The sequence below is a fragment of the Rhipicephalus sanguineus genome, chromosome 4, assembly GCF_013339695.2.
Source record: "Rhipicephalus sanguineus isolate Rsan-2018 chromosome 4, BIME_Rsan_1.4, whole genome shotgun sequence".
Taxonomy (NCBI): domain Eukaryota; kingdom Metazoa; phylum Arthropoda; class Arachnida; order Ixodida; family Ixodidae; genus Rhipicephalus; species Rhipicephalus sanguineus.
In genome coordinates, this window is record NC_051179.1 from 104,155,301 (window position 1) to 104,181,933 (window position 26,633).

At 45.6% G+C, this 26,633-nt stretch overlaps 1 protein-coding gene across 1 annotated transcript; it reads left to right on the plus strand.

The window, feature by feature from the left end:
• Positions 1-11,591: 11,591 nt before the first annotated feature.
• Positions 11,592-26,229, plus strand: LOC119390503 (glucoside xylosyltransferase 2). The gene is made up of 6 exons (XM_037658110.2): positions 11,592-12,345; positions 13,701-13,848; positions 14,805-14,936; positions 19,802-19,994; positions 21,733-22,046; positions 22,502-26,229. The coding sequence occupies exons 1-6, from the start codon at positions 12,146-12,148 to the stop codon at positions 22,676-22,678; spliced, it is 1,164 nt and encodes a 387-aa protein (XP_037514038.1). The 5' UTR covers positions 11,592-12,145; the 3' UTR covers positions 22,679-26,229.
• The last annotated feature ends 404 nt before the right edge of the window (positions 26,230-26,633 follow it).

Here is a 26,633-nt window from a genome sequence, read left to right on the forward strand (position 1 = left end):
GTGAAAGGTCGCGGTGCCTCATCGAGGGCGAGGCGGTGTACGACGCAGGCCACGTTGTTGAATGCGAGGTCGAGGACGTCAACGGAGATCGCATCACCGTCTTAGCTCTCGTCCTGCAAACAAGTGCGCCCCTTAATTGTTGCACACCCCCCTGCCGATGCCCATGATCGCAGTTTGTCCCGTATTGTTGGTTCAATGAGAACCAACATTACGGTGTTGGATCAGTGATGGTTCAGTGATATTACGTCGTAGTTCATATTGACACCGCACAAGACCGTCGCATGGGTATTAGAATATAACAAATAGTTAATCGCTGATTATACCATGCACAAGGCCAACGTGGCAAAGGCAAGCTGGGTTGAGTTTCGCGCCACGCAGCCTAACGAAAAGCTTAATGAGCTCCGCTTTTAAAAAAAAGTGTCTGTACTGCCTCAGGTGAAAACTTTTAGAGAATGTGCACTAAACAGTGGTAACAGGTTTCGCTTATGAATTTATGATAAGCAGTCCGCTAGGCGCGTGCTTGCCTTCATACAGGGGCGGATCCAGGCGCTTGCTTTGGGGGGGGCGGTTGGTTGTTGGGGGGGGGAGAGGGGGGGAGAGGGGGAGGGGGGCGTTGCCCAACTTTAAAACTTCACGTTAGTAACCAAATGTATACATCTCATTTTCCACGGAGTTAAGCACGCAAGCAGCCGTTTCGGCATTAACGTTTGTTTTTAATGCCCCCGATACCTTTAAACGAATCTGCCGTGCGGGCGATAAAAAAACGACAAAAGAAACAACGAAAATTGTGCGTCTTAAAACAAAAGATATTCAGCTGGATGTAGTTTACATGTAGCCACCAACTTACGATAATGTTTACATCGTTTAGACCGGCTGGTATAATAACAGCCGGTTGAAACAGCATGGACAACCACCAGGCAAAAATAATTAATAACTCACACTTAGCTGATCATTGCAAAAGAGTGTCAAATTTGTGAGCCAGTTTGGCCTGATTCAAAGATGTTCTTTGCTTACAGAAACAAAATTGCACGTAATATAACAGAAGCCTTACATATCAGGAGACGTTCAGATAACTGCGTAAGCGAGCCGTAAAGCTTACTAACGAAGAATTTTCCCGTGGCAGTGTCACGTGATTATTTTGTGGTTTTTGTAGACAAAATACTTTATTTTGCAAATTGGTTGTACAATGTGATACCTTTTTTTTGTATGGCCTTGCTCACGTGCGCTACTAGAGTTTGCATATTCATGTAACTGCCTTTCCGCAGTAAACTGAGCAACGAGTCGGCGCTTGTCTGGTCCCTTGCATTCCATTCTCGTTCATTGTCTTGGGTTGGCGCTGCCACTTAATGAATGAACAGTATTGGTTTGATGAAGAAGAAAACGCATATTTCCGCTAAACATTGGGGAACACGTATCAGTGTTGTTGGTAAGAGGAGGGTGAAAGAGGGAAGGGCAGGCCACCTGCTCGATAAATGAGTATTCCCACAACGGCGAGCTCTAGTATTCCTTGAACGTAGTTTCGGAGTAAGCCTCCCTTTGTTACCCCGCCCCCTCCTCCCCATTGGCTTTTTTTCTGGCCGGTCGTGTTGCCAGAAAATGCCCTTTCTATCTCCGCAGCCTAAGGACGGTCAAACGGAGCTTTCGGAGTCGCGCTCGATTATACCCCGCGCACGTGCTCTCGGAGGCTTGCTAGGTACTTCGGCGAATATAATTCACAGCACCACTGCCTGCCTTCCTTCTTTTTTTTTTTTGGACCAGCCGCTGAAGGTTGACTAAAAGGTAACTTGTTCTGCACGCTTTGTGGGACCACGGCCGGGCTAGACTGCACGTGCGCGCTCAAGCGCGCACGTGCAGTCTAGCCCGGCCGTGGTGGGACGAAAGATGCCAGTTTGAATGACACAGAACAGACTCCTGTCTCTGAGAAAAAGATGGGAGAATTTGAAGACCCCTCGCTTTGCTGAAGAGCTGATGGCCCTGGGAGTGGGGAGGAAACTTTAGCTCGCTTCCATAAAGGCAGCAGTTGCTTTAGCAAAATAGTTGAGGCTTGTGCTCGTCGGTGCCTATTTGAAAGATGCAGGACGCAGAAGAAATCTTTTCTAGAAAGCCTGTTTCGCTCTTAACAAAAGCGCTGGGCTGTGTGAGGGGTGCTTCCCTAGTCTCGGATTGGGATGGACACAGCGACCACCTGAAAAAATTCTACGTTCTGAAAAATGGCCTTCGGTGAGGTGAAAAGCGGGGGGGGGGGAGGGGGGGTTGGGTTGGCTTATAGCTTTGGGGGGGGCGATCGCCCAATCGCCCCCCCCCTGGATCCGCCGCTGCCTTCATAAGTAAAATACGTATGTACACCATCCAAATGCAGCCGTAGTCTCAAGGTGTCCTGCGCCGCTCAGCTGAGCTCACGAGGCGCGCTTTCCTGCGAGGCGATTCCGAGGCCGCGTCGTCGGCTCCTTGTCTAGGGGCCTTCGCGGTAGGTTGTGGGACGGCACCACACCTGGTGTAAGTCGCCTATGCTTACAGCCTGCATGCAATAAACGGCTTAAGTATTGGCGAGGCACTTAAACACGGTCACAAGCTTACCTAAGAGTGACGCGCACAGTGGGTAGCTGAAGTCACTGTCCGCGAAGTGCTTGCTGCACACGGTCGATGAAGGCGTGGGGCGCTTTCCCATTCTGAGCTTGACTATCCACTTCTTCTTCAGCTTCGGGTCCTTAGGATAGTTGTGAAGGCCTTTTTCACTAGCGGACGAAGTACACTGAGGCACAGAGCAGTACTTCACCACTGCGCAGCACTCGCTGCGGAGACACGCGGCCGCAGTTCTAAGAAACAAAGAGCTGTGGTTCAAAATGAACGTTAAAAGCAGACCCACGGTTGTTCGAACAACGTCAGTAGCCACCATAGGCAAGATAACCAACTGAACTGCTTTTTTGTTGAGATTTACCACAATGGTGGTTCAACACGGCGCTGGGCCTACGTAGCAGACGAAAGCGCGCGAATCCCCGCTCTGCCGTCACACAGGCGCCGTTTGCAGCGCCACTTGTTCTGCAAAAGCACCAGAATGAGCATATTAAACCGATATAAAATTTCGTATTTTTTTTATCTGTTGTAAAGGTAGGCACGCATATCATCTGGGCAGGATGGCTCTTATGGGTCAGCAGGAAAAAAAAGCAGCGCTGTCCAGCGTTCGGAGCACAGAAGCAGCAGCAATGCGCGGCAGTTATGTCCATGGAAATGGAAGAAGACGCTGTTGTGGTGTGGTGTGGTGGGGTGTTGTGTTGTGGTGTGGTGTGGTCATTTTCATTAAGACTACCGGACTTCACCCCCATTTTTGAAGCTGAACTCTTGGCAATTATTCTAGCCCTGCGTAAATTAGCTTTGAACGCCCATAGCGCAATAATAATAACAGATTCCATGCCAGTATGCACGTCCCTTACAGCTTCATCAAAATCACCTGCCCTAAAGACATTCCTGACGCTAATTCCTCCACAGCTGAAGCTCCTAAAATTATTATGGGTACCTGGCCACTCTGGATTATAATTAAATGAAATGGCTGACTCACTAGCGCAAGCTGCATTGAATGGTCCAATTTTTTATGTCCTTCCTGTAGTGGCCAGTATAACTGCGATTAGATATAGAAAATTTTCACTACGTGCAGACGCCATGGAATTAATAACAGTAGGACAGAATTTAGTCATTTAAAATTTCCGTGGAAGATCCAGTGGTGTCATACTAGACAATTGGAAGTATTAGTAACTAGACTACGATGTCGTGTGCCCCCGTTAAATCTATATTCGCACAGGGCTGGTCTGGCGATGTCGCCCCTATGTCACTTTTGTTTAGAAATGGAATCAATAGAGCACTACTTTTTATCATGTCGCAGATACAGATTACTCAGAAAAAGACTTCTTGATATCCCATTCGCTAAACTGGGGCTGAACTTCACAATTGACAATGTGCTTACCTTCGGTGCTTCAACTCTGGGCTTCAGCCACAGGAATGCGTTTGATGCCGTGTGTAGATACCTTCACGAAACAAAACGAATACGACTTTAAATTCCCGCTTGTATAAGTATTATTATAATAGAAAACAAAAGTTTTAATATTGTTTTATATTTATTGTGCTTCTTCTTCTTAATTTTATTCTAATTCCTATTTGGGACAACGATTAAAGTGTCTGATCTGAATGTTTGAAAAACTATTATTGCACTATTTCATTGATGCGTACGTTGTTTTTGTATACGTATTACTATTTATTAGCATCAGCATTCAATACTCAAAATACTTAAAAAAATTTTTTTTTCATAAGATGACTTCTTGGCCAATCCCCCAGAGTCGGTATGAGCCATGCAGTAGAGGATACTACTACTACTACTCCCAGAAGGGAAAAACAAAACTTAGCTGCAAAGGCGGTTATGCTTACGTGCTTGACAAAAAAGTACGTTCCAGACACTACTGGAGGTGCGAGAAGCGAGGTGAACGCAACGCTAGAATGACCACCGACCTTCCTGGAGAAGGTAGTCACAAGGTCGTCTCGAAAAAAGTGACCCATGCAAGCCATGCTCCGGATGTCTGTAGAGTGACAGTTCTTCGCACTCAAGAGCGGATCAAAGCTCTGGCGGCGGCCTCGGGCGAGGCCCCCGTGGAGATCGTGCACACTGTAAGCAAAAATTAGCCGAGATGGGAGCTTTTCCAGCATATGAGCCCCGAAAACCCCCATGCCCCAATCATTTACTCCCTGGTAGCGGAGTGAAGTCGGCACATGTTGTCGTAAAACGCCCCTTGCTTAATGAGGGAGTTTATGAACGACATGACCTTGTTAAACTACCCACGGAGTTTTAGATCACGTGGTTAGAAACTCCCTACGGGAGGTTTAAAAAGTATGTTTGGTCGTGACGTGCGTGTCACGTGGTTAGAAACTCCCTATGGGAGTTTTAAAAACGCAGTGACTATTCTGTGGTCCAGACCACAGAATAGAGTGTAGCTTTATTCTGTGGAGCAGACCACAGAATAGAGTGCAGCTTTATTCTGTGGACCACTCAATAAACTTGCGCGCTGTGGGCTGTGCAGACATGTTCTGTAGCCCAAGCAGCCCACCTCTCTTGACGACGGTTTTCTGTCACAAATTGCGAGGGTTCATTCTGTGGTCTGGTCCACAGAACAGGCACTGTTAATGCCCTCAGAAGGAACTGAACCCACCCCATGGAGACTTCGATTTGCCAACGCTCGAGTTCCCTTGACGACAGCTTCTCTCGCGGCTCTCAATATGTGCTCGACGTTCCGTGCAAATGTTAGTGCACTTTTTCACATGACACAAACGTACTGTGGTGAAAGTGACTTTAGTGTTCCGCACGCGATAGATCAGGTTTACGAAATTTTAGAACCGCTGTCATTTGTTATCATTATACGCCTTCGTTTTGCTGCTTCCGTTTACAATAACAAGTTTATCTGCGGCTGATATCAATACTGGCATATGTCAAAACATTGTAATCTTTCACGCATAGCAATCCTTCTGAATGGGCGCGGCCATAAATCACCCGTAAAAGAACGCTTACGCCACCGCGAAAAGAAAACAATAATGACAAATGACAGCGCGTATAAAATTTTCTGGCCTTGATCCATCGAGTACGCAACGCTTAGGCCACTTTCTCCGCAGTACACCTGTGTCAAGCAAAAAAAAAAGCGCAATAAGATTGGCCAGAACCTACTATATTGTCACTGGACACAGCCCACTTTGTCACTTAATTAGATACACTTGCACGCGCCGTATATTTACGAGTACTTGTATGGTCATCAACGTCTGAAAACTTTACAGAAACAGCTAAAGTAGCCCCTTGCCAATCTCAGTGCACTTTTTTTGCACGCCATTAATGCAATGCGGTGAAAGTGACTGAAGTGTCTCCTGACCAGTTCTCTCTCTCTTTCGCAATATCAGCTGCGATACCCAAGATGATTAATTACTTGTGTTTCAGAAAGCGAAACGCGTAATTTGAAGCTTTTCAACCAAAAGAGAAGCAACGAGGCAAAAATATGCAATGACTGTGTGAAACAAACGTGCTGAGAAAATTTTCACATATGATATGCATCTATTTAGTGTGAAAAGGACGCGAGGAATCATATGTAAGCGCTCAGTGCATGCATTGCATTTGTCATCCCCAAAAGGTCCCTGGAAGAACCTTTTCAGGACAACTTGTTAGCGCGCTCTCGATATTGCTTTTGTCATTCCCAAAAGGTATCTGGAAGAACCTTTTCAGGACAACTTACTGTCCTCAGAAAGCACTCGCAAAGACGTTTCCGGGTCAAACCAGCTCGTGTCGTACTCAATACGTACGAAGGACATCGAGAAATGTGCGAGGACGATTGTACCATTTGAGGACGACCTCGGGACGTCGAGTGTCGTCTGGGCACGTCCTGACGCGAAAGATCAGGGCCAGAGTATTTTAGTAGTGTAACCTTTTGTCGTTATGATTCTCTTCTCGCGGAGGTGTTGACGCTGTTCTTAAGGATATCTGTGGATGTGTTCGCACAATCGGGTAGATCGCTCAAAATTTGAGTCTCCCGTGCAGATCACAGTGCACATTTTCTTTTTGCATGACACAAATGTACTGAGGTGAAAGTTACTTAAGTATTCCGCACTCGATAGACGAAGTCCAGAAATTTTGATAACCGCTGTCATTTGTTATTATACGCCTTCTTTTTGCTGCTTCAATTCACGACAAGTTTACCTGCTTTGGCATGTCAGACCAGCAAGCATGCCAAAGGTGGGCTTCGCCTTCGTATTTCGAACCTTTCACGCATAAGCGTCTTCCATCTCGCGTACTATGCCCGGAAATGACCTCCTTGGTCCGGACTTATTCACAAAGCTGCGAGCGAATATTGCGATTCGCGAGAGAAGCTGTCGTCAAGAGAGGAGGGCGCAGTGCTTATTCTGTGAATTAGACCACAGAATAAACCCTACCAATTTGTGAGAGAAACCCGTCGTCAAGAGAGGTGGGCTGTTTGGGCTACAGCGATGTCTGGTGCGCACGGTCCATAGCACGTCTCTTTGGTGTGGTCCACAAAATAAAGCTGCACTTTATTTTGTGGTCTAGTTCACAGAACAAAGCTGCAGTTTACCCTGTGGTCTGGTCCATGGTCTGGTCCACAGAATAGGTTGGGACTCTATTCTGTGGTCTGGTGCGCAGAAACCGTCGTCAAGAGAGGTGGGCTGCTTGGGCTACAGAACATTTCTGCACAGCCCACATCGCGCAAGTTTATCGTGTGGTCCACAGAAGCGCAGCCTTATTTTGTGGACCACACAATAAACTTGCGCGCTGTGGGCTGTGCAGAAATGTTCTGTAGCCCAAGCAGCCCACCTCTCTTGACGACGGTTTCTGAGCGCTCCAGACCACAGAATAGGGTCCAAATCTATTCTGTGGACCAGACCACAGGGTAAACTGCAGCTTTGTTCTGTGGACTAGATCACAAAATAAAGTGCAGCTTTACTTTGTGGACCACACCAAAGAGACCTGTGCTGTGGACCGTGCGCACCAACATCGCTGTAGCCCAAACAGCCCACCTCTCTTGACGACGGGTTTCTCTCACAAATTGGTAGGGTTTATTCTGTGGTCTAATTCACACAGGGCTGGGCAAAGATACTTTGAAATTGTATCGCGATACGATACAAGATACTCAGGCTAGAAGTATTTGAGATACAGATACAAGATACTGCAACACTGATTGTATCCGATACGATACATTCCAATTGTATCTTAAGATACTTCGATACATTCGCAAATTTGTTATTATATATCTATATAATGTAGCACACAGGCTTGTAGCCGCGGGGGGGGGGGAGGGGGGGCAGGTGCTCGCCTCCCCCCCCCCGTAATTTTGGTGAAGTACGTGCTTTTACCAAAAACAAATAATATAGGTGTTTTTCTCAAATAGTCAAGGTTTTCAGCAATTGGGCCCCTCCCCCCCCCCCCCAAATAAAATTCCTGGCTACGGGCCTGGTAGCACTAAATGCCTATGCACGAAAATGTTCGCTTGAAAATTTATTAACTTCGACCATTATTGTTTCATTTGAATGAATGTATTGTGAGTATCTCAAATGTTTTGTACTTCTTGCTCATGATATAGTTTCATTCCGAAACAACTTATTGGCGTTGCTTTAGCTGCTTAACATGACAGCTCTTTATACACTTCGATGATAACGGTTTTTGCTTGTCGCTTTTGTAATTGATGGGAGTAGCTGCTCTGCTTGCGCACCATCTAGCTGGTTGTCATGTAATAATGTGAACTTCAATAAGAAGCCTCCGCACGATGGTGCAAATACCAGTGTGTGGACCTTGCCCGAAACGTATTACGGTTTTCGCAATAACGGATCACGGGACAGGTGTACGTCACCAAGAACATGTGCCGCCTAGAAACGAATCAGACGTATTGTAGAGGACACCGCCGCTATTCAGACTAATGCGACTTTAGCTCCGATTACCTGGTGATTAGTAACAGTAAAAGAATTTAGGGAAGCCTGAACAAGGAAAACAAAAATATCTAAGTAATATAGAAAAACGGTTGCGTATCAACCACAGAGAATAAGCATAGAAACACGATACAGGCAGCACCCACAAGAGCGTATAATAATTGTGGCGTTTGACGTCCCAAAACTACGAAATGAATATGAGAGACGCTGTGATGATGGGCTCCAGAAATTTTGACCACCTGGGGTTCTAAAACCTTAATACAAGCACACGGGCCTCTATAGCATTTTCCCTCCATCGGAATGCGGCCGCCGCTACCTTCGGGTCAGCAGTCAAGCACCAGAACCACCAGACCACCGCGGCGGGTAACCCGTAGAAACTATGAAAATTAAATTCAGTGCCCATGGAAAATAGCGTAAAACGACTCGTTCGGACGCTCATGAGAAAAACGGAGCATTTGGTATAACAATGCTTCTCCAATACATTTGCTAGAATATTTAAAATTGCTTCTAATAACTTGTGTTATTATAATGGAAACTCAATTTCGCGATATTACTTAGTAGTAAACAGTTTTTATTGCTGTATACGCCAGGCGCGCCCAGATTATTATATATTTGCTCTCAACATCGCCTTTATATAACAGTAAATTCAAGTGGACTATAAGTATGTAAACAGTAGCAGAAATGGCGCAGACACTTAAAAGCAAGAATAAATCAGAGAGCTTACCTTGTCAGTACGTTAAAGGCATATTGCAATAAGCAGACCATACAGAAAAAACTATATAGAATCATATGTAATGTATGGGTTGTAAAAGAAGGACAGCTCAGAAATAACTTCTGCTAACAATCAAATTATGATTTCAAGAACTCTTTGAATAAAAGAAAAAAAGAGACATACGCCAATACAGCGGTTATGTGAATGCTTGTTGTGATAGATCCAGCACCGGTACTGGTGGTGCTATATCTGTTGGAATATTATTTGCATATAGGTTAAACTTAGTGTATGTTAGTCAAACTTACATCCACGAGATCCTTCAAACCTCCGATGTGTGAAAGCCACTAGATGCATAGCAATCCCCCTTGCTTGTATTCTTCAGATTTCGTAACGAAGCACCACGCAAGAAAAACTTCGACAATGACACCACAGCGGCATCAGAATGTGTGCGAGAGACGCCACGCGCATTGGAGTAGGCGGTACAGGACATTTGCTAAGTGCCAAGTGTCACGGTACTGACACAACTAAAAAGAAAAAATAAAGGTGCGAGAAAACAAAAGGTCGGCTGGGCGTACGTTCGCGCGCTTGTCTATCGAGACGACGCGAGTGCCACCACGTGACTCTGCTCCACCATTAGGGACGTTCAACGTTCACCGCCTATCCTCGCTAGAAAACTCTGGTGGAAAGATCAAATAATGCCACTGCCTAGTTTTATTCTGGTGAATTAGTGGCAGCAGTATCAGCTTGAGAAGAGGCACTCAGCCAACGCTTATTTTTCGCGCGGTGATGGTGCCATCTCAGTATCTTGTATCTTAAGATACACGATACATTCTTCAATGTATCGGAAATACAGATACTGATACACGTCTTGCGAGACGTATCGCGATACAGATACAAGATACCCAAAGAGTATCTAAGATAGTATCTAAGATACATGTATCTTCGATACTGCCCAGCACTGAATTCACAGAATAAGCACTGCGCCCTCCTCTCTTGACGACAGCTTCTCTCGCGAATCGCAATATTCGCTCGCAGCTTTGTGAATAAGTCCGGACCAAGGAGGTCATTTCCGGGCATAGTACGCGAGATGGAAGACGCTTATGCGTGAAAGGTTCGAAATACGAAGGTGAAGCCCACCTTTGGCATGCTTGCTGGTCTGACATGCCAATGCAGGTAAACTTGTCGTGAATTGAAGCAGCAAAAAGAAGGCGTATAATAACAAATGACAGCGGTTCTAAAAATTTCTGGACTTCGTCTATCGAGTGCGGAATACTTAAGTAACTTTCACCGCAGTACATTTGTGTCATGCAAAAAGAAAATGTGCACTGTGATCTGCACGGGAGACTCAAATTTTGAGCGATCTACCCGATTGTGCGAACACATCCACACATCTCCTTAAGAACAGCGTCAACGCCTCCGCGAGAAGAGAATCATAACGACAAAAGGTTACACTACTAAAATACTCTGGCCCTGATCTCTCGCGTCAGGACGTGGTCAGGACACACTTCAGTCACTTTCACCACAGTGCATTAATGTGCAAAAAAAAGTGCACTGAGATTGGCAAGGGGCTACTTTAGCTGTTTCTGTAAAGTTTTCAGACGTTGACGATCATACAAGTACTCGTAGTTATACGGCGCGTGCAAGTGTATCTAATTAAGTGACAGAGTGTGCTGTGCCCAGTGACAACTAGTAGGTTCTCGCCAATCTTATTGCGCGTTTTTTTTTTTTTTTCGCCTGACACAGGTGTACTGCGGCGAAAGTGGCTTAAGCGCTGCGTACTCGATGGATCAAGGCCAGAAAATTTTATACACGCTGTCATTTGTTATTATTGTTTTCTTTTCGCGGTGCCGTTAGCGTTCTTTTATGGGTGATTTATGGCCGCGCCCATTCAGAAGGATTGCTCAAAATTCGAATCTCCCGTGCGGCTCCCCAGATTCGAATTCCTCAGGTCTCCAATAAAGTTCTTGTCATGTCATGTCCCGTGCAAATGTTAGTGCACTTTTTCACATGACACAAACGTACTGTGGTGAAAGTGACTTTAGTGTTCCACACGCGATAGATCAGGCTCACGGAACTTTAGAACCGCTGTCATTTGTTATCATTATACGCCTACGTTTTGCTGCTTCCGTTCACAATAACAAGTTCCTTTTGAGGGCATTAACAGTGCCTGTTCTCTGGACCAGACTAGAAGGGCCAATGTACGAGGCAGATTTTGCGCCCCTCCTCTTAGGTGATTAGGGGGGGCGGCCGCCCCCCCCCCCCCCCCCTGTGCGCACGCCTATGGCTGCTTGGGCTACAGTACATTCTGCACAGCCCACAGCGCGCAAGTTTATTTGTGGTCCACAAAATAAGGCTGCACTTTATTTTGTGGTCTGGTCCACAGAATAAAGCTGCACTCTATTCTGTTGTCTACAATCGCCAAGTATTGTATCGCAAACAATTTTTGCGGCAGTATCTTGTATCTGTATCTCCAATACTTCTTGCCTGAGTATCTTGTATCGTATCGCGATACAATTTCAAGCCCTGCTCTGGTCTCCGTCGAAACGCGCAGCGGACGGCACTCTTTCCGTTTCCGTTCATCGTAGTGTCAACAAACCGTCGGTCCGTAGTACGAGCCAGCCAGCGTCGTCGTTGTGTCATTACCACAAGACGAAGAAACTCTGGCGTTAACGCTATGCGTGCGACAGCTAACATATGATGCGTGGCGCTCGCCGCTACGATTATGGCCTACATTTCGGCGCAGGCCTCGCTGATACCTAGCGCGCACGGAACGAGGTGCGCTGATCGAAGAAATGACAGCGCGCTCGATAGGTCGACGCAACGTCATAGCTCCGCTTGGCGAATGTCATTGCAAAACGGCACTCTAGTCAAGTCACCGAATGAAGCCGCAAGCCCGCCTCGTTAAAGTATTGCAGTTCTTCGGAGTGATACGGACATGGACTTTCTGAAAGACCGTTTCAGCGCGGAGACTCTCTGATGGCCGGACAGAGGACGGTGTGCTTCGTGAGGTGCCTGTTCGTCGTTTCTGTGCTCGTCGCCGTGTGCTTATTGAAATATGAATATAATAACCTTTGGACGAATGCGCCGGTGGACTTTCCGAAAGCCAAGAAATCTCAGAGCGTGGCTCAATCCCGGCCGCAACCGAGTGCGACTACTGTCACCGGGGAAGCACCTACGTGAGTTCGGCTCTGATATAGTCGATGTGTGATGTGCTTCCTTGTTTGTGCTTTGTGCTTGTGGTCAGATTTATTGCTGGTTCCCGACCGCACTGTGATGTCTGGATCGCGCAAAGCGCAGTATTCGAGTGTGCCTTCGCATAGCTCAGCTGGGCCAAGGCCGCGAGTTTCAGGCTCCAATTAACGCATCGAATAGGAACAGCATGGTAAATGTAGAGCACACAACTATGACTCGACGAGCTGCTTTGTTTAGGAGTGCTCACTTATCTCGCAAAGCAAGGTAACAGAAACACACAAGGGGCGTAGAAAAAATTTTTCTGGGTGGGGATGGGTTTGACATTTTTTTTTCCCTTCATGCGGGTGTTTGCATGTATGCACATACAAAATGAAACCATTTCTGCAGGGGGGGGGGGGTGGGAACCCCTTATCAGCACCCCCCCCCCCCAATGCCCCCCTGGCTATGCCACTCAAGCACACAGGCGTTCAACAGAATCACAAGTATACTGCATCCACATAGGCTCTAAGTTTTGACATTCTGGTCAACGAATAAAGGTTGGTCATTGTTAACTTGATCAGATTGTATCAGATCAGACTTGTCGCAGCTACTAGACTGGCTGACACATGGCATTTATTGTGATGGCAGGGAGGCTAACGTAAATGTGATGCTCATGTGTGCCCCATCAATGTTCATACGACAGTAGGGAAGATGAAGAGTTGATTCATTTAGGGCACGGGAGTAATTACCATGAGCCAGAACTTCTGCCAGCATTTAGTTCACTTTTAAGTGAGGTGTGGAGCCGTGTACGCATCTATGACAGCATATTAGCTTTTCAAGGGATGTAGACGACAGCATTATAATTAACTATGTGCTGGTGGTTCACCTTTAACCAAGGCTTGATTTGCGTGGCCTCTGAATAAAACAACGGACGCATGAAAAAAAAAAAAACATTTCTTAGAATGGAAAGCCCTGCCACTGGCCATTGTTTGGCATGTCCAAATGGGCTCTTCACAGTCTCATGAAGTGCTCGCATGTGCAGCTTTGCAGCATTCACGGTTCAAAAACGGCTATGCAGTGGCTAGCCATGCTCATGAGAGCAGGGCACTTTTGTCCTTGAATTTATGCTGCCCCAATTAAGAGCCCTGCTGGTTTTGGAATGTTTCTTAAATAAATTAACCTAAGGTGAGTGTAAGTGTTATAACAGTTGACAGATGACATCACTGAAATGACACTGCATGAAAGGAGCTGAATCAAAGGATGCCAGCTTTGTACAAATTCCAGAGCACTAAGTAACCAGCCCAAACCGATTGTGATGCTGATCTTGCTGCTATTCCATCGTGGCCACTGCTTTGTGCAGGGAGCGAGTTAAGTTGGTGGTGGTCACATGCAAGGGACTGCTGAACATGACTCTGACCAACATCAAGTCGGCAGTGGCCTTCACAACGGTGCCCGTGGATCTCCTGCTTTTCGCCGACGACGAGAACAGGGAACGCCTGCGACAAGCGGTTGGTTTCTTTGCATTTCATTGAGTGCAGGGTGCATTACTGTCGAAAAAGGTGTAACCAAATAAAACCCAGAATCGCAATTCTTGGAAAAACTTGGCTGTTTCGGTCGAAGAGGTGAAGCGGTGAAAGCAGTAGCAAGTATTAACTTTACGCTGGAGCTTCTATACACTATTCTAACGAGAACCTGGAGCGATGTGTTGCTATGGCACAGCTCAAGAGCAAACTGCACCTTGGTAGTTACGAACATCTCAGAATACTGGTGGCATGAAAAGCACTGGCTGCAGCATTGTAGGCATTGCTCTTCATTTGCACACAAGATGCGACCAGAAAAGAAAGAAAACCCGGATCTCGTAGCTTGAACTTTGCTTTTCATTTTGTTCGGGCCACTGCATACACATAGAAGCAATGCCAGTTTTTGGTGGACAGAGATAGGAGTGCATCGTTGGAGCACTACGATCTTTGTCATGCTTTTGGCACTCAGTTTTGTTTGTTGTCGCGAGTCACTTTCCTGTTTTGAAGCATTCTGTGATCTGATAGCACGAATTTTAAACTTTTGCATATCGCCACACTCAAATGTCTTCCAGTTTGTGTCATTTGACAACCCCTCGCACCACCACGTGAAATAATTGTAAAGCATGTTCCCGACATCCCTCTCCGGGGGCCACTGATTGGTTCAGCAGCTTTGAGACTCCATCCACATAAATGAACAATCAGTCGACGAGTGACTTTCCAAAATTGATAACTTATCGGCCAAGGTGACCATTCTCAGCCAACTTTGTTTCATTTTGTGACGTCCGCAACCCACCACTGCAGATGCCGCCTGAGAGAAACCTGAACATCACAGGTCCTTCCTTTCAATCGGAGTGTTGTGCAGAGAGTCTTCAATTGATCTTACTCTTTCCCGTGTTATGCAAATTCATGAACTTTGTTTTCATCGCATTATCTCCTCTTGCTAGATCTCATCGTGGCCTGAAAGCGTGCTGAAGCGAGTGGGTTACAAGGTGTCCCCGGTGAAATTTCCAGAACCGGAACCCGAAAAGTGGCAGTCCCTCTTCAAGCCTTGTGCCACTCAACGGCTGTTTCTTCCCGTGAGTCATGAAGACCATGCGCCATTTCATTTCGCATGTTTGTCTTTTGTTTCTCACGGCACACGTCACCAGCTCTATCAGCCATATTGTTATCTTTATGTTCATGATAGATATGCACATAACTTCGCTGTTGATACTGATGCTAATAGCTGAAACAGATATCTTCTGGTGGACAGCCACTGTACTAACAGTGGCTGAGGATGAAGAAAACAATATTTGCTGATGTGAGTTTAACACTGCCTTCCGTAGACCAGCTTAGCACAGCTTTACACACAGCACATACAAAACTAGTGCACTGGAAGAACACAACATGAACACTGACTCATGAGTGAAGGTTTTATTCATGCAGAAAGCAAACATATTGGAAAACTCGCACATGCGTACACCAACACTCCTGGCCCACCATCAGCTGCTGTGCACAAATGTAACGAGAAAGATCTACTGTGGTGGGAATTATGAGCTGGGACATTAAATTCATGTTTATTCGATGACTGTTTGTATTGTACTGATGTGAATGTGAGGTACTGAATTGCGGGAGATACGTTTCTGCTTGAGCATTTAGTATCACGAACACTTTTGAGCTTGCTGACTGTGCTTAGCCGCTACAGCCTTTAAAAGGTAATTTCATTGTTCCAGCTTGTATTCCTGATGACTATACATTAGCTTAGCAATACGTTTTGTTGGGCTAGTTGGTTCATGACTTCTGAAGGAAAAAATTGTAGCGCAAAGCAACACACGGACAGACAGAGAGGACGGGACTGGCGCTTGTCTACATTAGATAGAGAAGATCAACAATTGGATAAGTCAAGAAATAGTTTCTTTGCTGTGCAGCATAAGTGATGCCGTGCTAACGCACCTATCGTCATACCTAGTGACTCGATAGACTTCTGAAATAAGGCTGGCTTTTTCATCTTTATTTCTCTACATAATTCTTGTGGAATCAAAAGTGGCCACGCAACCACAAGCTGCAGAATGGGTTGCAAATGTGATCATTGTTCTTCTGGTGACCTTGTTGTTTTGTTTGCCCTGTGTGTAAAGATGCAGATGTACCAACTTGCCGAATACTTAAGCTCAGCAGTTTCACATGCTTTGCACACCCACTACCTTGCACCTATTGACATCCTCTTTGGCAAAATGTCCCAATTTCTATCCCCAAACATGATAGCCAAGTTCACGTGTCTAGTTCTTTTTGATGCACATATGGCGCTACAGTTACTATTTTCCACTTCAAGGCTGGGAAGCTAACTTCCTACTGCATTTATTGCACTTGGTGAATGTATTGATTCCATGGACCACAAAAAAATAACAGTTGGTACTTTCGTGCTGTTTTTTTTAGTGAAAAATAATTAAGGAGCTAGAGGTTTAACCCTTTACTGCACAATATTTTGTTTCGCCATAGTATTATTCGTGGAGTAGCACGGAAGCATAACAATAGCTGTACAGTCGAAACCCGCGATAACGAAATCCCGAGGGAACGAAATTCTCACCGCAACGAAATATTTTCGGAGCACCGGCGAATGCCCATAGCAGTCAATGCATTTCGTAACTCGTGACTACGAAAGATATTCATACCGCAGTCCCTCATTAACGAAATTTCTGAAACATGAGTGCGCAAATAATCTACTCTCGCAACATTAACTACATTCGAAAACTGCTGAAATGCATTCATGCTGCACTTAAATTCTGCAAAACTATTGCTACAGTGCACTTGAGAAGCAGCCGCCATCATTGTTTACAAAAAAACAAAGCTGGTGACAATGATGATGATGATGGCTTGCTGAAACACCTGCTCGTTATCGCGGACTACGTAGCCAAATCCAGATTCCTCATGGAGTTTTGTTCGTTGGCTTGGCTCTGTGCTTGGCTTTGTCGGCTTTGCGCGCACATGGTTGGGTGTGTGGAGCCATTTGTGAAGCGTCTGCTTGGTCGCTTGGTGCAACGTGAACTGTGTGTTGCAAATGCTTCGTCCGATTTCGCTGCCTGCGAAGATGCCGCCTCCAACGAAAAAGCGGAAGTTCATCACGCTGGAAGATAAGGCTGCCATCATCAGTGAGGTTGAAAATGGCAGCAAAAAAATGGACATCGCCGAAGAATTCGGCGTTGCGTGCGGCTCGCTGTCCACGATTCTGCGCTGATCCAGCGGAGCTGGAAGAAGGTTCGCCTGTAGGCGCACTTGATGATGGTACTGGTGACAGCGCAGTGCCGCCGTCACTGACCAGTGCATGAGGCGAACTTTGTGCCGTGGCAAACGAGATTCCCGATCTAGAGGCATGAAATTGCTGCATGCTAAGGCCCGTCAAAGCAAACTTACTGACTTTTGGAAATGAAATGTGTTTTTTTGTAAATTCCATGTCTTTTCTGCCGCATTCTCGCACCAACGAAATTCCCGCAAGAGCGAAATTTTGCACTTTCCCCGCTGATTTCGTTATTGCGGGTTTCAACTGTACTACCATTAAAAGTAAATTTTGTTGGTTTTTACAGTTTGTACAAGCAGAAAAAAGGTATGTTGCAAGTTTGCAACAGTGAGCAAGTAAAGAACTGGTTGAAGGGGAAAGATAGTCAGTGCAATTTGAACTCAAATATTTATTTGCACATGACAATGAGTGGGTGCACTCGTGTTGTAGTGTGGTACAAAAGAAAGCAATTGCTCTTGTTGAACAAAGCTCATTTCCACACTTCTAGCAGTTCGTTATGGAGCTTTCCATGCAGCCAGGAAACTTGCAGCGCCTTTCCACATCAGGTTGAACTATTGGAAGGAGAGAGAGTAAAACATCATGATTATTAATATTGGAATCGAGCGAGGAGCATGGGAGGAACCCCTAGTCCGGGGTACCTAGGATAATTCTGGCGATGTGTCGAGCCCGTTGTATTATGGCTCGGAAGACCTCGGGAGGAGGAAACAGATTGCAGCAAAATGAATAAAATTTGTGGCAAAATAGAGGTAAATGCAGCCGCAGCCTAAACAAAGCCTGTGTAGCTTTAGAGCAGGCAGAACTACTCTTATTACACGTTCCGGGCTCGGTCAAGGAACGAAGAGGAAGAGGATCGCGAGCACGTGAGAGGAGGGAACTCGGGTCAGAGTTGAACGTGTAATAAAACACCACCACGTTGCACAGTGTTTTAGCAGTGTAGCTCAAAATTTAGAACTTAGAAGCAGAGATGTGAGGGTACACCCAGGACGAAGCGACACGGTAGCGCGAATACGCCAGACGATTAGAAAATTTGGAAATTGACCTAAGAACATGCTGTACACATGTTGAATCGAAATGGATTTACAGTCGCGGTCATCGTCAGTCCCGGAAGGTCGCCGTCTTCACTATCACAAGGAATTACTCTGCCATAGTAGCATTTAGGGCCCATTTCCATTTCTGAAAACTAACCCCATGTACACGTTGTTGTATTTGCGCAACATAGCAGCGTTCCATTGACAGCAACAAACAATTATGAAATGACAATGTGTTTTGGAATCTGCACAATCAGGAGGATGTGTAGCAGAGCTTAAGAATTTTTGCTGCGCTTTATCGCATTAAGCAATACACTTATAATTGGCAGTTTCACTGCATGCTGGAGCGTGCAACGTCTGCCTTGGATGTTTTCAAAATATAGTTGCACGGGATGATTACTGATGGCAACACAAGACGTTGCCTTTTTCAAAGCAATGTTGTGGAAATGCAACATGTACAGGTGGCTTCAAACAGGCTTTCCTTTTGTTTTATTTGCCATTCCTTGGAATGTTGTGTAAATGCAAGAATGTGCTGTAAAGGGTTAAATAAACAAAACTTGGCTCACACTTTGGAAGTTTGAACTTGAAGATCACCAAACACACAGATTTTCTCTTCAATTTTGAATAAAAGACGTCCTAGAAATCCTGTGAAAAAGACAGGAACAAACAGCACTGCGAACACAGGGCGACAAACAGTGCCCTGTCTGTCGTTCTTTCACTGTCCAGTGTCCAGCGCTGTTTGTTCTCGTCTTAATCATGTACCAACCAGCCGAGTTATGTTCACTCCTGTGAGAAGCATCAAAATTCAACTGGAATGGATGCACACTCAACAGCTAGTGCGTTATCTTAAAGAGGCCATGACACGATTACCTAACCATTTGCGATCTTCAGCAAAAAATAGAAGTAGGGCTTCTAAAGAATATTTCAGCCTGAAATAAGCTCTACAAGGTGCCAGCTATAAACCCTGCCAACCACTGGCAACTGCCATTTTGCCATGGTGTGTGACGTCATGTGCTCCATGGAGCGGAGATGTCTTCTCTTACCGAACCAGTCAGCTTACCACACACTGTCATTATGTTTCTGCTGCGCTGCGGTGGCATTGTTTCAGCCGCTGCAAATCGTTCAATTTCAGTGCCAAGTTGAACAAAGCTGTTCACCAGAATGCAGGCGCTCGCACAGCAAGCAGCTTGTTACGTCGCGACTCACGAGTGCATCACTGTTTCCCAGCTTTCAGGCCGCTTGCGGGTTTGTAGATATATTCAGTTATAAATTAAGTGCACATCCCGGCCGCAGCGGTCACATTTCGATGGAGGCGAAATGCTAGAGGCCCGTGTACTGTGTGATCTCAGTGCACATTTAAGAACACCAGATGGTCAAAATTTCCGGAGCCTTCCACTACGGCCTTCCTCGTAATCATGTCATGGTTTTGGGACGTATATTATTAAATTAAGTGCACAGCCAAATGCGCTAAAATTTTGCCAGTTTGTTTTTGAATGCACAAGGATTAAACCGTGCAACCCAGATTATGATCGAGAATTGGGTGTCATGGCCCCTTTAAATGACAGTTAGAAAGCAATTTGGATTCATGTCGCATAAGTGCACTTTCCTTTGTTGTATGCTGTATTGTGGGAATTACTCGCAGAGTATGCTGCCAGATGTGGACGCGGTCATCTACGTGGATGCCGACGTCCTGTTCCTGAGCCCCATCGAAGAACTGTGGAAACACTTCACGGCCATGAACAGCTCGCATCTGGCAGCATTAGCCCCCGAGAGTGAGGACTATGCCACCAACTGGTACCGCCGTTTTGCCAGGCACCCTTTCTACCAACCACTTGGTAAGGAATGGCGTGTGTATCTACCATAGTGGGTGATTGGTTACTTTACCTTGCATTCGTTTTCTTGGCTTGCGGTCAGCCTCTCGCAAATATAAAAATAGTGTTGTGCTCACGGACCAAGTCAAAGGTTAAGTGATGTTTCAGGATAATCGATACAGTTGAACAAATGTATTGTGCGGGTTCAAACATCAGCTACTTGTGGCTTGGTCAGTGACAACTCCTTGTTTATCTAACACGCTGCCTGATCAGAGGAGTGTTTGTTGCTTTAGTATCTTGATGACTTGCATGTAGCAGACCTGCCAAGTCTTCCGGATTACCCGTGCAATGTACGAATTTTGACCCCTTTGTACGGTTGTACGGTTGACGCAAAAATCTTCCGGGAAGCATGCAAAAACGTAGTTTTGCGGAAATTTTTAGCCGTTTTTAGCAGAAAATTTACTGTTGGTCTGGCAACTTTGGTGAGACTAATCAAAACCAACTGCCATCGCCATCACTCAGTTGATCGAGCTTGCGATGTTCGCCATGTTGTGCTTTGTTAGCGGTTGAGTTGGCGTGCTTCGGAGCAGTGGTGTTGGTGTCTTGGTTTGCTGTCAGCCATGGCTCTTAGTAAAGAGCGGGAGCGAAAACAGTACTTACAGGTGTTTTTGAAGCAGTACACATCTGAATTCCCCTGCATCGTGGAATCGAGGAAGGGCAAGCATTTTGAGAACTGCAGATGGAAGGTTGAAGTTCAGCCGAATTGCTGAGGTGATGCTTGGAATTTTGTCAATTCCACACAGCAATGCCGAGTGTGAGCGTCTCTTCAGCCTTGTTAGGAAAACAAGAACTGAATTTCGGTCGTCCATGTCCGACAAAACTCTCGGACATGTTCTCCTTGCGAAGTGTGACCAGGCTGGACATTGCTACAACCAGACCTACACGGAAGACTTCTTGAGGAGGGCCAAGTCGGCGACCACCACCTTTGTTCAAAAATAAGACAAGCTAAAGCCCAAGGAACAACAGGAACTCTTCGAGGCAGTTCGGCACTACTTTGTGACAGTGTGCGACTACATGCGACACAAGTTTTCCCCGACAGACCCTGCTCTGCCTAATGCAGAGGTAGTTCAGTTGAAAAGCCTGGAGACCATGTCCTTCCGAAAGGTGCGCTTTTTTGTTCAAAAAAATTTAAAAAATGCCCCCCCCCCCCCCCCCCGGGCAGGGTCTTCCTAATTCTGTGTCCCAGTACTTGGCAGGTCTGATGTAGAGTGACCAGCCTAATCTGATAGCGTGTTTCTTTAATCCCTAATAGCTCATGAGCAGCTCATTCAGAGCTTACTTTTTAGAAGGTATAGGCACATAAGATTTATAGCTTACCTACTCATCTAAGGACTTGGTTGCAACAGTAGTACTACATACCATATGCCTTGATGGCTTTGCGTTGAAGGCAGGGGCAGTAGCATTGCGCTTACACGCTTTAGTACACCGTCCTTTCACATTGCACATTTTATATTCATTGCACATTTCATGTGTCATTGCAACAGTCATAATACAAATATGTTTCATTTACACACTGTACAGCACACACTTTTAGGCCACCATATGGCCACATTGCGCATACCACTCACCACTCATTATTACGTTGAAAACTACTCGCAGTCATGTGCTGTTGCTCTTTGGTCAGATCCGTCCCTTGTGCCATTAGACAACACATTGTCATCACAACTTGCCTGGCTCATTTTCTTGTCTGCACCAAACACAGGTGTCAACTCGGGCGTGATGCTCATGAATCTGACTCGCATGCGGGAGTTTGGCTGGGAGAAGCGGCTGGGGCCGCTGCTGCAGAAGTACGGCCGTGACATCTCCTGGGGCGACCAGGATCTCCTCAACATCTTGTTCAGCGCCCACCCCGAACGGCTGCTACTGTTCTCGTGCCGGTGGAACTATCGGACCGACCACTGCATGTATGGAGCGTACTGCACTGCTGGACCGCCGGCTGTCATACACGGGTCACGCAGGGCTTTCATCTCAGACTCGGAGCCAGCCTTTCGGGGACTTCACCAGGCTATGGAGCAGGTGAGATCGGCACAGGTGGTGTAGCAGTTACGTCACATTACCAAAAAGGTCAGAGTAACTATTGTGCTTTAAAACAAAAGATGGAGTAAAAAGTTCATCTTTTTGTTCCACAACAACAGTTCTAATCTGGCTTGCTTGCATTTGCTTCCTTGAAAACTTGGCGCTCACCACTTTTCTATCAAGAATGCTATGCCATGCTGATAACGTACATGCCGTTTGTGACCTGGAAGTGATGGGAATGTGTTGGTAATCAAAGGAAAGGCACGCAGGCTAAATGACAACTAATGTTGTGGGATAAAAAGACATTCTTTTTACTCGCTTATTTTCTTTTTAGACTGTAAAGTTTGTTAACCTGGGGCAGAAATAACAGGCCTAGGCATCTGCTGACCCGTAGTAAAGCTTCGTCCTCTCTTTCTCTCCGTGTAATTCTCGACTGCACCGTTTCTTCATTTCAGTACGAGCTTGGGGAGAGCCTCGAGTACAGCTTTGTCGTCCCTTTCAAGGATGGACTCAGAAGGAGCCGTAAGACTCGCTGCGGGCAGGAGTTCCTCAAGCAGGTGGTGCACTGGGAGGTGGTGGCACACAGCGTCGACAGTGCTGCCACCAAAATCAGACAAAGCAGAGAGTCCTGAGAACAACCAATGGCTGCAGTAGTGTAACAATTCTGTTCCAGTGGTATATTGTGAGCTTGACGCATGGCCGGCTCATCATCATCACTAGAGGTCACCATCATTTGTACATCTTCATCTGCATACATCATCATCATCATCATCATCAGAGGGACGGCTTCATCTCCATCAACGTAGCTCAAGCTCAGCTGGGATGAAGCGGCTCCTCATAAGCACAACGCAGTATTCCTTTTAGCACTTCATCAGTTGCCATGCCTACGCAATTGCAACCTTCAGGTTCGGTTCCTGCCGGCGGCAAGTTGTCTTTTCGTCCGCTTTACTTTCTTCACATCTACTGTATATCACGATTACTACGATACACTTTATACAGCACGATTAGTGTCCCCTATACGTTCCTTGGCCTCATTATCTGCTGGTTTTCATTAATGTTGTGCCAAACAAAAGAAACAAGCCCTTAAAATTATCTTCCTTCATTAGGGATATACAGTGTGTGTGTTTTTTTAGGCAATACAAATTTTTTATAAAAACTGTGACAGTCGGGCACCTGTCATCTTTGCACAAGAACTCTGCATCGAGCTGGAAAAATTTTGGCGTACGTACATTTACATCGAAACGACTAATTAGAAAAAGCTATAGTTAATTAGTGACTGCAATAAACTTGAGGAGCTTATGGGAAAGTTGTAGGCCTGCAGTAGTATTTATGGCGTATCTATATTTTAGGAATCGGGAAGAAAGGAAGTAATTTGAAGCACCCATCATCGAACTTGAATGGTGATGTATAAATTGAGTGCACCACGCATGCAGGAGTAGCAGCTACTCTGTTATGTCAGACTGGAACTACCCGTGACGGGAAAGCGACGAAATTTGAACCAAGGCGCGTTGAAACATAATATGGTCAAGAAAAATGGCAAGCCGTGGGAAGTACACAAGTGGACCGCTCATTCTTTGTGCGATGTACGCCGCGGCGGTGTAGCGGTTATGGCGCTCGGCTGCTGACCCGAAGGTCACGGGTTGAATCCCAGCCACGGCGGTCGCATTTCGATGGAGGCAAAATGCTAGAGGTCTGTACACTGTCTGATGTCCAGTGCACGTTAAAGAACACCAGATGGTGAAAATTTCCAGAGCCCTCCACTATGGCGTGCCGTGTAATAATATCGTGTTTTTGGCACATAAAGCCCCAGATGTTATTATTTTTTGTGCGATGTGTGGTGCTTGCGTGTTCTTTAAGCTACAAATAGGCACAAAGCATTCTTTTGCCTATCTGCATGAAGAAGTGCTGCAGTGGCTGCTCATGAGCTTTATGCCGTACAGTGAAAGAAAAGGTGGAAATTGATTTTCTAGCTCACTGCAGGAAAGAAAGAGATAAGCACCAAATTTGACGTGCAGGGATACTGGTTCGTTTTTTCACAACAACGTACAGTCGCGCCAGGCGTTCATTCAATGCCTGTCACTTCTTCGTCATGGGAAGTCCCGGTCTGATGAAACAGAGTGGCCATGTTTCATCTGTTTCGGCATCGCCATTGAAATTCTATGAATATTCGAAATTGTGGGTAGTGTTCGTGATGTCTATGAAATTGGTATGCCGTAGATTGTTACGGTCTAAAACATTCCCATTAAGCTACTGCCTTCAAGTTTATAACAAGTTCTTGCTTATTAGTCATTTCAATGTAACCTTAATTGGGACAATGTATTTCTGCCTCAAGGTAGAGTTTGTGTGCAAAACTGCGGGTGCCCAATATTTTTATAAAATATTTGTGTGGCCCCCGCAATAAAACACCCCATATTTCTCATATATGTTGAGGCAGCAGGCTCCTAAGATTGAGAACATAAACCTAACCTCAGCGTGATGCGACTCATGGGCATTTGTGAAATATGAGGGAAAGCCAAGTTTATCTCCGGTGAAAAGCCAACAAATTATGACATTAGCACTGCGTGCATTCACATTTCTGAAAGTAGTTCTTATTTTCCTTGTGTCGGATATTTTCTGTTTTATATTACGATTACTATGGTAACCTGTGAACCTGAAAGGTTTTATTTATAGGTATATCAGGGGTGGCACAAGAAGTTAACAATTGGAGGGGAGAGTCAAAACATCACTGTCTATTTTTGTTGATTGCATAGAAGGTCTTTGCAAGTGCTCTTTATGCAGTATTATCAATGCTGCGATGTTGTGTTGCTGAAGTTCAGCTGTTTCTCATGAGTAATGCCTCTCTTTGCATTTGTTTGCTTTGCTCAAGTTTGTCTGTTGCGTTTATTTTTTACCCATCAGAAACAACATTCACCGTACAGCAGAACAGTCTGCCTTACTGGGATGCTGTCGTGCTGTTTCTTTTCTAATCTCGTATTTAACCCTTCCGTGGAGCTGGGCTCGACCACGTCTTTCCTGTAAAAACAGCGAAGCGTGAGTTCAGCTTGTCGCTGATACTTTTCCTTTTCTCATACTGCCATTGACAAGTTAGCTTGCCTCGGTATTTGTTGTGCTTGTGGCAGATGGCAGCGGGCACTGCATTGGGCTGCGAGCGTGAAAGTGGGTTACCTTGCTGTGGAAGAATTCAAGCATGTTGGAGAGAAGGTTGCAATGATAGTGTTGTAACTATTGCGTGTTTGCTTGTGTTATTGTGTGTTCTGTTGTTTCGTGTCTAGAGATGAACACTGTCCGTGGCAGATCGTACTTGAAGTTCTGAAACATGTCCCCATTCATCGCAGGGGTGCATAATTTTGATGAAGAATTCATTCATTTTTGGTCAGTATTCAGGACAATGGTGCAGTATGGAAGGGGCTGATGCACTTTTGCACATACGTGGCTGGCATTTCTGCTCATTTTAAAGGGACACTAAAGGTAACTGTAAAGCCAAGGCCAATTGATCAGTCAGCATTACCTCTCAGCAGTCGAGGTACTAATTTTACATTGCGGAAGAAATGTGTCTCTTTGACTTTGCAACTAGCGACAAGGTCGTGGGTTTGTTTCCCAGCGCTGAAACGCAGCTGCATTCCAATGAGCATAGAAGTGAAAACACTCATGCAGTTTTAAAGATAAACATATTCGACAGCGATCTGTCTGGCTGGGTGAAATTATCAGTGGCTTTAGCTTTTTACTTAAAAAAAAAACTGACCCTACGTTTCGAGACCCGTTTGGTCTCTTCTTCAGGGGATGACTGCCCGGCCGGGCCGGCTCTGAAGCTAGCGCTTTTTAGTGTCTCCCTCTCCACCGTCATTCTCCCCGCCGCTCTTGTTAGTGGGTTGTCTTCTCCATTGGTTCCAGAGACCATGTACATACACGCTCGGCAGCAGGGTGTCGGAACGAAATGTTTTTCGTTTCGGTTTTAGTTTCGTTCCACCGCAAAAAGTTCCGTTCCGTTTCTGTTCCGGAATGAAATTAAAATATTCCGTAACAGTTCGTAACGGCTTTTTTTATGCAAAACTTTGAAGTTGCGGTAATCATAAAAAAAAACATTGGACTTGTGATAGTTACTTGCCCTCCTCTTAAGAAAGTGGGACAGGGGTAAAACACGTTCTTTAGGGGAGCGAAAGTAACTGTACCATGAATTCCTACCAACTAGCACAAACCAGTATACACTTTAAAGTCATAGCATTGACAAAGTATTGAGGAACCATGGCCATAGTATTTATTTTCTCGAAAGTCAATTACGATTTTTTTAGCGGGCTCAATGCTTTGTGTCAAGGGAGTTAGCACGATTTCAGAAGCAGCATGTCTTGACTGTACTCTCTGATGTGCGAGACTGCTGTTCTGATAAAAAAAAATCGCCAGGTTTGCGCAAAACACGCAGCACAGTCACAGCGAAAGCTGGAAGAGCGGCCTTTGTAGACTCTCTTGGGGCAACTGTGACAAGTACACGTGCAAGGTACTCACTACACTATAGATCATCGTAATTTTTCTGAAGAGCGAAGCACCCACTATGCCATTTTTCGTCATTCTTTGGATAATCGTGGTACCCAC

Excerpts from the sequence above, each read along its gene's own strand:
- LOC119390503 (XM_037658110.2), top strand. The coding sequence starts at position 12,146 with ATGGCCGGACAGAGGACGGTGTGCTTCGTGAGGTGCCTGTTCGTCGTT. Across the intron at positions 19,995-21,732 it reads CCCTTTCTACCAACCACTTG|GTGTCAACTCGGGCGTGATG; the intron begins GTAAGGAATGGC and ends CACCAAACACAG. Across the intron at positions 22,047-22,501 it reads TTCACCAGGCTATGGAGCAG|TACGAGCTTGGGGAGAGCCT; the intron begins GTGAGATCGGCA and ends TCTTCATTTCAG.